This window comes from Geotrypetes seraphini, chromosome 4 (genome assembly GCF_902459505.1).
Source record: "Geotrypetes seraphini chromosome 4, aGeoSer1.1, whole genome shotgun sequence".
NCBI lineage: Eukaryota > Metazoa > Chordata > Amphibia > Gymnophiona > Dermophiidae > Geotrypetes > Geotrypetes seraphini.
In genome coordinates, this window is record NC_047087.1 from 229,519,612 (window position 1) to 229,533,306 (window position 13,695).

Here is a 13,695-nt window from a genome sequence, read left to right on the forward strand (position 1 = left end):
TCATCGGCCTGGCCCGTTTGTGTTCAGTAGTTTTTACCATTAATCATTCTTGGCTATTTTTTGCTCCCACCTGCTAACTTAAACTTGTGCGAAAGTTTTTTGCCTATGATGCTTGGGTGGAAGAGTGTGGGTACACCTCTCCGTTTGTCTGAGGCTTTTCTTTCGTTTATGTAATAAGCTAGCTTTCTTGGCTTGTGTGGTGCTTTTGTTTTGGAGTGATATTTTTGAATCTTTGTATTATACTTCCCTCCATTCCTCCCTGTTTTTTGCAATTATGTCATACAACATAATATATCTGAAAATCATGGTTTGAGGGATACTGTATTATAGTACAACATAAGGTATACAGTATGCCTAGAGTAAAGGAACAATGTAGTTACTTAATTGGCTTTTGTTGACAGTACTAAAATATTTGTTGCATTCTTTCTATTTCTGAGAAATTGCTTGGAATTGCAAATTATTGTCCTCCGGGGAGCCAACATTCCCAAATATCGACAATCTGTATCATAACGTTTCACATACTGCATAAATATTGGAACACAATGTGTTAAAATAATTAAAAATTCCTCCCTGATAATTTTCTGTGAAACATAACCTTTAGCATGGATTTCATGATTTGCAAATTGGTAAAACTGGTAAATGTAACCCCCCCCTTTTAACAAAACCAGTTTTTAGTGCAGACCGACGCGCTAAATGCTCTGCGCTGCCCCTGATGCTCATAGGACCTCTAAGAGTATTGGGAGCGGCACAAACCATTCAGTGTGCCGTCCTGCACCAAAAACTGCTTTCACGGTTTTGTAAAGGGTGTGAGGGGTTATTGATGTTGTATTAACTTTGAGCTAATGTTTCACAGGTTGCAGGCAGTTACGTGTTCCAGTTTAAAACAAAGAGCAACTCTTACTTGATAGCAGGAAAATATTTTGACCCTATTGGTTTGTAGGTGTTTTATAAGACTGCATCAAATTTTTGTTCCCAATTGGGAACATTGGAGACTTGCTAACCCCCTCTTCTATTAAATTGCGTTAGCAGTTTTTAGCGCAGAGAGCTGCGCTGAATGGCACGCGCTGCTCCCGATGCTCATAGGAACTCTCACCGCACGCTAAAAACTGCTAGTGCAGTTTAATAGAAGAGGGGGTAAGTGTTACATTTTTCTTAACTATAGGGTTAAAGGAAGGTTTATTTTTTTGCCTATGATTGGTTAACAGTCATAGCACTTCTGCATAGCAGAGAACTGACTAACATTTATTTATTTATTTTTTTCTTTCCAATGTACGATGTTATGGGTATTAGAAATATTTGAAACTCATGGCATATTTTTTGTTTACTGTTTATCTATGACATAGCTCTATTGCTCAGTCTTTTTAATGATATTTGTGAAATTCTAATGGACCCATATCTCTTCAATTCCAATATCACTACAAAAGTTTACATTTTAGCGTTCTGATGTCTGAAATACAAGTTCAAAACTCTGAAAAAGTTGGTAACGGAAGTATATTTTAATCACATTTCTCATGGAAAATGAATGCTTTAATCCTAATGCCCAAAGAGTAAAAAAAATAACGGCTTGCTTTATAGAATTCATTAAAATTTTGTTTACAGCTGTTCAATATTACAATACGACAAGACACGTGAGTCTAAAAATGGCTCATCATAATTTATTTTATGTTAAAATGTACAGCTTTTTTTTTTTTCAAGTGACTGACTAAAAAGATAACAGATAAATACAAGTGCGTCACTGGATTCTATTTTATACATGTATCAAGCCTCTTTAGCTTGGCCCTTACAGTCACCCTGTACAGGTACAAAGGCTACAAAAAAAAGGAAGCAATATAAACAGACACAAATAACCTTCGCTATTTTACATGCGATTTTGTAAGCTTAGATTGAGCTATTCACACGCTACTGCTCTATATTTTTTTCTTAAAAAATAACTTCAATATTTTATAAAGATAGAAAAATCTACAGATGGAATGAAAATGTAAAGTTAAAGGCATTTCCATAAAATAGCAACTTTACACCAATTTCTTAAATCCTGCCAAGAATTCAGACATTTGAAATATTTTAAAACTTGACAGAAAAACACTGCAATATGCTCCATTCATGAAACAGAAGTCTGCATTTATAAAAGAAAAAGCTGCCTTTTTTCCCCCAAAGAAATCTGTTACCAAAATGAAAGAGTCTTACCTCGACACCAAACATGGAGCAAAGTAAGAGACCCTTTCAACTAAACAGATATGTGACGTGGACTTTATAGCTTTATACAGGTTTATAATTAACAAAAATATAGTTTTTTATTTTAATGTCAAGCTAGTGTCACCTAATCAAGGCAAAAAATAAAAACAAACAATAAAAAAGAAATGGCTTTACAGTAAGCACAACACTTGTACAGTATACTACAAAATGCACTGTCACTAACAAACATTAGCGGCATGCTGGATTAAGTGTCACTTTAAGAAACAAAATATACAATAAATGAAATGCTAAAGGCATATACATATTAAGGACTGTAAATTTGAGGTGCAGTACTATCAGATAGTTTTAGACTCTATTATCCACATTATTTGAATGGTAGCAGGCACATCAAATGGCTCCAAACCACAGGCTGCTGTGGGAACTGCAGTCCAAAATAGAGAGGTCTTTTCCAAAGGATTTGTCATACAAAAGGAACAAAAACAGGTACCAAAAAAAAAAATCTCTTATAAGGCTTTCTGCTGCATACAGCTTTTTATGGTGCCAACAAAGTTTTTTGTTTTTGTTTTTTTTGCATTCATACCAATTGCTGGTTTTGAAATCTTGACTTGCCAAAGCATTTGTGCAGATCTATTTAATTTTCCAGTTTAACATCCCACCTACCTTCTCATATAGGATCCATTAAGGGACTGTTTGGACATGCTACTATTCATGTAGCTATGGTGCCCTGGTGGAGTATACATCATATTACTGTGTGGTGTTGCCTGCATTGATTGCTGAGCATATGGCTGTGTCCCCATCATTCCCATTTGCATTTGCATAGGATATTGGGGTGTTTGATTCATATATCCATGGTTACCATGATACCCACTGTTCATCATAGGCTGGGTCATCCGATAACCATTCATAGCATTAAGTGTGTTCATATTCATGTTCACAGAATTGACATTATAAGCTGGAGCTGGCATTAAGTTTACACTCATGTTCATTCCTCGTTGCATTGTTAAAGTCCTTGCAGGTCCTTGCATGGCCACAGTCTGTGAAGTGCGTCCATAGATTTGAGATTGATGAGCTGCAGCTGCAGTTGGTGGTAGGGGTGCTGATTTGGTTCTCATAGAAACATGGCCTTTGCCTACCATTTGAGTTTGCAGTCTTTGGGTATGGGAAATTCCAATATTTGTTGTAGCCATGTTACGTTGCAGTAGAGGGGGAGGCAAATTCATGGGTGGAGGAGTTAGATTAGGGGGTGGAGTCATTGTAGGTTGTGCCTGAGGCCCTCCAGGAACAGAATGTGGTGACTGAGACAGCTGGACAAGCCCTGTATTACTCAAGGGTGTGGACAAAGAGGCACTATTTGCATAGGATGTTACAGCAGCTGAATGGCTGTAAGGCAATGAATGATCCATAAGAGTATTAGTTAGCTGCTGTAATTTAGCAAGACTAAAAGTAGCGGATGGCTGGGGGTAATGCCCTGCTCCAAACTCATTCTGACCCAGTCTGTCATATAAACCAATGTTTGCATTACCAGTCTCTGGGATCTCAGCCAACTGCATAGGTGGTGTAAAATTAGAAGCCATACTACACTGAGATAGCTGCTGGTTGCTGCTAGGAGGTCTTTCTACAATGCAACCTTGAGGAGATTTTACATTGCAAGGTGGTGGAGAACTGATGTTTTGTTGCATCATGCTACAGCTCCCATTGATACTTGACATTTGCTGAGTTACTGCACAGCTATTCTGTGTAAGATTGCTGGATGTTAAGCTGCTGTAGGAGCAGCTGTTTTGTGAAGAATTATTTCCACAGATGCTACTTCCCATGGTTGAATCATAGCTACTTGGATTTTCATAGTTTTCGGTTGTACTTTCTATGCTACCTAGATCACTAAAACCACTATCTACAACCTGTTGTGAATGGTCAGAAACGGAGGGAACATCCATTATTGGACTGGTTTCCAAATTCTGTAAAGATGGCACTGAGATAGCACTCTGATCTGGGCTGATCTGAGCATAGCTGTTTTCTAATGGAGGAACACTTGGACTATTCACAGAACGAACTGACTGGCTAGGATGAGAGTGAACTGATGAAACTGGACTATGTTCAGATTGTTGACAATCATCAAGAGGAGTCATTTGTGGACTTTGGTCTGTACGAGTATAATTTTGTAAACTTCGGCATGCTTCCTGTGTTTCTGCACAATCCTGAAATGCATCTTCCTGGTCACCATTTTCCTGTGTAAGAGACTGAACTGCCTGTACAGTCTCTGAATCAATTTCTAGAGTTTCAGTATTTTCCTCTTTGAATTCTGAACTTACTTCATTATTCTTTTGGTTCTGTTCATCAATATGATCATCATCAGATTCCTGTATATGTTCTGAATCAGCAGTCAGTTCATCGTGGTCACCATCAGATTCAGCTGTAAGATCGACACCACAGTTCATTAAATTATCTTGACCTGAATTAGTGGTTTGAATATTTATGTCTAAAAAAGTTTCATGATTTTCAAGCACTTTGAATGTTTCTCCCGATATGTCCTTTTCTACTTCTGTTGAATCCATATGACTATCATCTTCATCATCAGCATCATGATCTTCATTGTGAGATGGTTCCTCTTCCTCCTCTTCCTCCTCATCCTCCTCATTATCATCCAAATGCTTAGAATCTTCTCTCTCTACACAGATTTGCTCCTCTTGGGTTTTATGCTGATTTTTAGTACCTTCATTGTTTCTTTCTACATATTTTTCTTCCTTTTCCTCAGCTTTTAAAGTGCTATTGTCTGTTATTTCCAAATGTGTATTTTGTGAACTCAAAGGATTAGAAGGTACATTTTCCACATCCATTTCTTTATCTTGAATGCGTTTAACAGGCTCTTTCATAATTTCATTTGTAACAGGAGCAAGACATTCTTTGTCCTCTGCTGTTTCTTTTTGTTCTTCTGCTATTACTTGATAGTCAGGCTCCATGGGAGTTTCAGGTGGCGTATATAAGTTTAGTTTAAAACCAGTCTTTCTTTCTTTGCTCCGTCTCCATTTAGATGGGCCACGCTTCACTCCTTTGGGCCATCCTTGTTTACGTCGCAGGGGTTCTCGATTGTCCTTTGTGTCTTCTTTTAAGACTAGTACATCATTGTTATCAGCTTTGGAATTAAGTTTAGAGTTGGTGTGGAAAAGAGAGAAGAAAACATTTTAGAAACAAATAGTATTTAATAATCATTTCAGTCTAAAGTGTTTGATCACTTTTTCATAAATGAAATATATTTATAGTCCATTTTATGTAAAGATGCTGTGCTCTCTAATATATACGAGGGTCTTTTCATAAATAATGCACACTATTTTTTTAAATTTACATGGTTGGATTTTTTCAAGTATTTCTTTACAATCCTTCAATATAGTCTCCCTGCTTTGCAATGACCGAGTCCGAACATCCGGGAAGCTTCATTATTCCATCCAAGACATCGTTTTTGTTCAGTTGCCGAATGGCTCGGGTACCGGCGGAAAAAAGCTCTTCCAGAGATGCAAAATGATGTCCACGCATAGGTTGTTTCAACTTTAGAAAAAGGTTGAAGTCTGGTGGACTCATGTCTGGACTGTAGGGAGCATGAGATAACACTTCCCAGCCGTATTCACGTAGTTCTTCAATGACGAGTGGAGAGCTCCATCTTCCCCACGACCAAAAAAATTTAGATGAGCTCAATCAAAAGACAAACAAATGATGATTTTTGCTTATGATCATGAAGGTATCATCATCACAAAGTTCCATGTGCAAGAAGTGTCCCATCAGTGTATTATCGTGATTTTTTGCAAAAAATGTGCAGAAAAATGCACAAAACCTGACCTCAGTTGCTCTTGGCCGGGCCACTCATTCTTCACGACAATGCTCGCCCGCACATAGGGAATGTTGTCATTGAAAAAGTACGCGAATACGGCTGGGAGGTGCTACCTTATGCTCCCTACAGTCCAGACATGAGTCCACCAGACTTCAACCTTTTTCCAAAGTTGAAACAACCTATGCGTGGACATCATTTTGCATCTCTGGAAGAGCTTTCTTCCGCTGGTACCTGAGCCATTCGGCAACTGAACAAAAACGGTGTCTTCGATGGAATAATTAATCTTCCCGGACATTGGCACTTGGTCATTGCAAAGCAGGGAGATTATATTGAAGGACTGTAAAGAAATATTTGGAAAAAAAACCATGTAAATTAAAAAAAAATAGTTTGCATTACTTATGAAATGACCCTCGTATATATATCTTAAGGCTCTCTCTATATATATATCAAAGGAAACGACATAGTATCTTTTTCTTATGCACTGTTTTGGGAAAATATACTGTAATCCTAAAATTTAAAAATACACTTCCCACACAAATACAATGCATTTATTATATATGAAGCATAGGCACAACAAATTTCAGGTAATAGGGATGTGCCTAAAAATTTGAAGTGATCACAAATCGCTTGTATGCTCATATACTCGTACTTCTAAATATACAAACATCACCAATATGCACATTCAGAAAAACATTTGCACATAGAATGTGTGCAAAATACAAAAAAAAAACCCAAAACATCGTAAATGTTTTGCTTAAAATAAAGACTACACTTTTTTGGCCATATACCTCTATAAACAATGACCTATACCAGGGCTGCCCAAGTCTAGTCCTCGAGATCTACTGGCAGGCCAGGTTTTCAGGATATCCACAATGAATATGCATGAGAGAGATTTGCCTGCACTGCCTTCTTGGTATGCAAATCTCTCTCATGCATGTTCATTGTGTATATCCTGAAAGCCTGGCCTGCCAGTAGATCTCGAGGACCGGACTTGGGCAGCCCTGACCTACACCCACCACTATAAAAAATAAATATGAATTAGAAAGTTATGCATTTTGCTCTCAGCTTAACAAAGTGATTCTTTAAGTTTACTTTTATTTTCTCGCTAAATGTGTAAGTTTTGGATCTAATTTGAGGACTTGAGTAAAGTTAAGCCATTGTAACTTTTATTATTTTTTTTGTCTTGTTGTAGATTGTACTTGGCTTAATTTCTTTTTTGTACAAGTTTAATGCTTGATATTATGTTGAAATTTATAAATAAATAATAATTTCAAAAAAGTAAAAGTTAAGACTAGTAAAGCATTACGATACAAACTGGGGGAAGGGGGATTTTATAATTGTGTATGTGTGTAAAAAGCATACACATAACTCTGCAAACTTTGCTGGATTTTCAAAGTAAAAAAAGTATGCACTTCTCTTTTTGAAAATTACTCATAAGGAACCTACACATAAATTTGCATTTAATCTTTGGTAGATGCACATTTTAAATAATTTACACACACATGAATTTGCAAAAGTATGCAAACCCTTTCTCAACTCCTGTTCAATTTGTCAATTTTGTGTACATATTCATGCAACTTTACCTGAATATAGGGCAGGCAACATTATACAGCCCATTTCTTAGGGCAGGCCTTAACAAAGTCTCTTAGGCACTGAGAGCTAGTAACTAACATTTCACCACCCTCTCTTCTTGGCTGTCCCCACCGAAGCTAAAGTGCAGGCTGGGGACAGAGACAAATTCCCTCCTAATTTATTAAGTATTTATTTCCGTTCCATTTCTAAGAGAAAATAATTTAGTAAACCAGGCTTATAATGTACGGCTGCAGACCACTGGCAGAAATACATAAAGCAGCAGCTCCCTCCCCACCAAGTCCCACCCAGTAGCAGTCTCACTGGCTCAACCCTGGAACTCACTCACTCACTCTCTCTCTCTATTCCAGTGCTCCTCAACACACAGTATGCATACCCTTAGGGGTATGTGAGCTGCTTGTTGGGGGTACGCGACACTGGCCGCCACCGAGGATATTGCCTGCCTGCCAAAGCCGCCCCCGGGGATCCCTCCTTCCTGCCCACTACCGAAGCCACCACTGGGAATCTCTCCTTTCTGCCCTCCACCCTGCATCAAAGCTGCTGCTGGGGATCCCTCCTTCATGCCCGCCCCCCTCCACTGAAGCTGACCCAGAGGGCTTCCTTCCAATGTCAGAGCTGATGTTAGAGGACCTTCCAGGTCAGTGGGGATGTGTGTAGGTGTGTCCCAGTTACCTCCTTCTGCCTTCAGCGGCACTTGTTGCAGGGATGTGCTGTGGTTGACACACAGGTAAGGCTTATGGGTAAGCAACGTGCAGCGTGTGAATCACTGCCAGTGCATTCCTACAACGAGTGTGCCATTGAAAGCAGAAGGAGTGCATGCAGCTTGAGCAAGGGAGAGAGGAGACATGATCTGGGACAAAGGGAGAAAGGAGGGAAGGAGCGAATTGGGACATGGGAGGGGTACAATTTTGGGACAAAGGCAGGGAGGGAGGCATGAACATGGGACACAGAAGGAAGGGAGGGGGCATGAACATGGGACACAGAAGGGAGGGAAGAAGGGAGCACTAACTTGGGACATAGGAGGGAGGGAATAGAAAGGAAGAATTGTTGGGCATGAGTGTATGAGTGAGGGAAAGAGATGGTGCATATGGGGAAAGGAAGAAAGAGGAAAATTGGGCATAGAGAGGAATGAAGTAGAGATGCATGGGGAATAGAAAGATGATAGGGAGAAATGTTGGATATGACAGTGGAGAAGGAACAGAGAGAAAAAGATGCAAGGGGGAGGAATGATGGACATAGTGATGGAGGGAGAGATGACGGCATTGTGCTGAAGAGGGGTGATGGAGAAATGGGCATGGGGCTGGAGAGCAGTAATGATAAATGCTGCACATAATCCAGGGGATGAGAGAGGGCAGTAGAAGGGGTGGGAGAGATGCCTGGATCTCTCAAGACAGATGGACAGTGTGTGAGAGAGAGAGAGAAAGAGGGGGACATGTTGCCAATAGGGGTGGAAGAGAGAGGAAAAAAAGTTGGACTCATGGAGGGACAGAGAGAGATGTTGGTTGGGGAAGGGAATGAGGTCCAGAGGAGAGGAAGCATGGAGGCAGAAAGAAAGAAATATTGGATGCACAGTCAGAAGAAGTGCAACCACTCATGACGACAAAGTAGGAAAAATGATTATATTTTCAATTTAGTGATCGAAATGTGTCAGTTTTGAGAATTTATATTTGCTGTCTATATTTTGCACTATATTTGTTTATTTTTCTATAATTGCTACAGTTTTTTCTATAATTGTTACTGTTTTAAAGTCATCTGCCTTGACCCCTTTGAAACACCCCCTCAATATTAAATGATAATTAACATTTTCTGTGCGTACAGTGTGCTTTGTGTTTTTTATAAATTTTGAGGTTACCATTATGTATTAATAAGATTATATTGTGTGTATATGAAAAATGGATGGAAGAAATTGTATTACATTAGTACTATTATTATGGGGTTGGAGTCAGGGGCGGGGTACTCAGTTGATATTGGTTAGACTTAGGGAGTCCTTGGCTTGAAGAAGTTGAGAAACATTGCTTTATTCTAACCTGTCACCATCCAGTCTCTTTCATTCACCTACCATGTCACACCCAGTTTCTCTTTCCTATCCTACTCCTTTACCAATCTCCCTCCCCTGTCTTACCATCTATCTACTCTCCCAACTGGCCAACCCCCAGCTCTCCCAAGATAGTCCTCATCACCGAAAAAGCCTCTTAGTCATCTCTCCAACTTCTGCCCTCTTCATTAGCTAGCTACACCTTCTCAACTAGTCCGGCAGCCCCCTATCTGACAATTAGGCCAGTTCTCTAGACCTTCATGCAAGGTCATGCATTTGAGCTGCAAAACCCGATGGAACCATACAGTTTAGGGGGCGAAGAACTTATGTGCACGACAGAAGAGCGGAACTTGGGTGTGATTGTATGTGTTGATCTTAAGGTGGCTAAACAGGTTGAAAAGGTGACAGTGAAAGCTAGAATGCTAGGGTGCAAAGGAAGAAGTAAGGCCAGTAATAAAAAGGAGGTATTGATGCCCCTGTATAAGACTCCTGTGAGACCTCATTTAGAATATTGCGTACATTTCTGGAGACCGCACCTTCAAAAAGATATAAAAAGGATGGATTTGGTCGAGAGGAAGGCTACTAAAATGGTACGTGGTCTTCGTTATAAGGCATATGGGGACTTAAAGATCTCAATATGTATACTTTAGAGCACAGGTGTCAAACTCAAGGCCCGCTGTCCGATGCCCCCAGTTTTACCTTGTGGCCAGCTTCCTCCTCCTCACAGCGGCTCCTCGCGCGTCCCACACTCATCCAAAAGTTTCAAGTTTATTAATTTTTAATATACCGACCATCAACAAGTATCTAGCCGGTTTACAATAAAAGTTAAAATCAAGGTAGAATTATATTTATAGATTATAAAATTGATAGAAGAGCAAGAGTAAAGGGAAGAGTGAACATTAAAGACATTTGACAATAACAGACATAAAAGTGATGTTAACAAGGAGGGAAGTGGTGAAGAAAAAACCAAAACAAAACAAAAAAAACAGTTTTGAATGTGAGAGGGAGGGGGAGGGAAGGAACAGAGGGAAAGGGGGCACTTCATTAAAGCGGTTAGGTGAATGGTGAAAAAAAAAAAAAAGAATCATCAGTAATAAAAAGCGTCTTGAAATAAGGTTTTCAGATTAGTCTTAAATTTATCAATGAGTTTTTCCTGACGAAGTCGGGATGGCAGAGAGTTCCATAAAGTAGGAGCTACTAAAGAAAAGTTGTTTTTTCTTGTATAGAAGAATTTCTTTATAGAGGGAACGGATAGTAAATTTTGGTCAGAAGATCTAAGGGTCCGTGATGGGGAAAAAGCATTCCCTCTGACAGTGTGTTTTGTGTAGTTTAATTTTGTGGTTAACCATTACCATTATGTGTTAATAAGATTATGTTGTGTGTGTATATATGAAAAATGAATGGAAAAAATGGTGTTATAATTATGGGGGCGGGGTCTGACCCGCGACATATCCTGTATTTTGGATTTTGGCCCCTTAATGTGGTTGAGTTTGGCACCCCTGCTTTAGAGGAAAGGTAGGAGATATGATAGAGACATCCGGAGAAGCTTTGTTAGTCGGAAGCCCAACGTCATAATGCCATTGTACAGAACCATGGTGAGGCCTCATCTGGTTCAAAGAACGTAGGGAGAGGGTAGACATGATTGAGGCGTTTAAGTATATCACTGGTCATATTGAGGTAGAAGATGATATTTTGTTTCTTAGAGGACCCTCGGCCACAAGAAGGCACCCGCTGAAAATAAAGGGCGGGAAGTTTCATGGCGACACCAGGAAGTACTTCTTAACCGAAAGAGTGGTTGATAATTGGAATGAGCTTCCAGCACAGGTGATTGAGATCAGTAGCGTGCCAGATTTTAAGAACAGATGGGATGCTCATGTCGGATCTCTAAGAGGGAATGGGACATCAGAGTGCGATCTCTCAAAGGGTAGCTAGGAGGGTGGGTGGGTCAGTAGAGTGGGCAGACTTGATGGGCCTTGGCCCTTTTCTGCCGTCACTTTTCTATGTTTCTATTTAAATACCTACATGGCATAAATGCGCATAAGTAGAGTCTCTTTCATTTGAAAGGAAGTTTTGGAATGAGAAGGCATAGGATGAAATTAAAAGGTAATAAGCTCTAAAATAGTACATATTGTATCCCATATTTTATTCCAGTAAATACCTAGGTGTTTACAATTAAAAAACCTTTGAACTCTAAAAGGTAATAAGCTCAGGAGTAATCTAAGGAAATACTTTTTACAGAAAGGATGAATGGAACAGTCTCCCGGAAGAAGTGGGATAGGCACGTGGGATCTCTTAGAGAGAGGAAGAGATGATGATCACTGTGGATGGGCAGACTAGATGGGCCATTTGGCTTTTATCTGCCATCATGTTTCTATGTTTCCAACTTGGTCTGTGACTGCCAGTGGAAAGAAGAGCCTCCTCCTCTTTGTGCTCTATGACTATCAGCACATTTGAGTCACACAATGCAGAGAAGCAGCAGATCTTATTCTAGGTCAATGGCAGCAACAAAAATGTCATAAAAATTCCAGGCACTGTGGGTAAATTCCCTTTTTTTAACTGCTTTCTTTTTCATTTTTCAAACAAAAATACAAAAACAACAAGAAAATTGCTACCAATGCCCTCTTACAACATCAGAGGGTACATGCTAACATCCAATATCCTTCAGATAGTTCAACACAAACAATACAGGAAAACCAAAACAAAACAGAACTAAAATAATAACCAATCCCCCCCCCCGTCGTTCCCCTCCACCCTAAAGTAAATCTCACATCTCAAGTATCATAACATCTTCACATTTAAAAAACCCAAAACATAAATATCAAGCATCTCTAGCTCTCCAAGATATATACAGGTCCCATATTTTATGAAATGCTACAATTCTACCAATTTTATAGGCAGTAAGTTTACACATTGAGCAAAAATAATCCAATTTGCTCAAAACCAGATCCAAGTAGGGAATTACAGCCTGTTTCGTGTCTTGTCAAAACTAATTTAGCCGCCACAAAGAAAAAAGTAGCAAATCTATGTAGTTTTTGCAGTATCCCCAAAGGTCCAACATATAAAAGGCAAGTATCTAAAGAATGGGGATAACCGATACCCCAAATATCTCCCAAGGTTTGTAATAAGTGAGCCCAAAATAGGGCCAGCAAGGGACACGTCTACCATATATACAGAAAGGTACCTCGCTGACCACACTTCCTCCACCATAAAGCTGAAGAACTTGGGAAGATTTTAGAAAGGTGGACTGGCGTCATATACCACTGATAGAAATTCTTATACCCATTCTCCATCAGGGATGCAGACACTTAAACCTGAAAGAGCATCTTATAGATACCCTCCCATGGTTCCCCTGAATAAGACTGTTCCAAAAGTGGCTCCCAACATGCATTAACACTACAAACTGGATCTCTTTGGAGTAATAAAGCCCTATACAATCTACCCAGGCCCCCATGCTGAGTGGCCTTGGGTAATGCTTGTTCCAAATACGTTTCCCCCAGTAGCAATTCCTCTCTCCCATGGGAACATAAAAAATCCAGAAATTGGTGATAATGAAATGCCGTGGGTAAATTTCTAATTGCCATGATGACCAGGAGCCTTGGAAATTTTTGCCCTGCCTTAAGAAATAATTTTATAAGGGGCTTCAGTAGAAAAGGACTTTTAGGCACTGTCATTTGGGGGCCCACATACATAGGTGCCCTGTATAAGAAGCTAAGCCTCCCCAACTGCAAGTCTGATCTCTAAAAGTTTAAAAATCTGCAGTAGTCCCTGCACCTAGCAGAATAGCAGCTAAAGCCCACCACAACAATCAGTAACCTCCTTTCTCTGCAGTGATTTCCCCCAACTTTCACTCTAGGCATAATCTCAGACTGTGTCAGGGTCACTCCAGATGCTTCTCTTCTTCTCCCTCCAAGGCCCAGCAGAGAAGCAAGTCTCAGTCCCTCAGTCCAGCACACCTCTCCCCCCCCCCCCCAAATTCCAGCATCTTTATTTCTCCCTGAGGTCTTTGTGACATCTTTGATCGCCTGCCAGTAGCAGCGCCACAGAGATTAAAACATAG

At 39.8% G+C, this 13,695-nt stretch overlaps 1 protein-coding gene across 14 annotated transcripts in view; it reads right to left on the reverse strand.

The window, feature by feature from the left end:
- Nucleotides 1-1,633: 1,633 nt before the first annotated feature.
- KAT6B (lysine acetyltransferase 6B) overlaps nt 1,634-13,695 on the reverse strand; it is a 490,670-nt gene continuing 478,608 nt past the window's right edge. For all 14 annotated transcript variants that reach the window (XM_033941371.1, XM_033941375.1, XM_033941383.1 and 11 more), the window contains one exon: nt 1,634-5,323. In XM_033941371.1, coding sequence (XP_033797262.1) covers nt 2,850-5,323 — 2,474 coding nt within the window. In that variant the 3' untranslated portion in view covers nt 1,634-2,849. The remainder of the gene's footprint in view (nt 5,324-13,695) is intronic.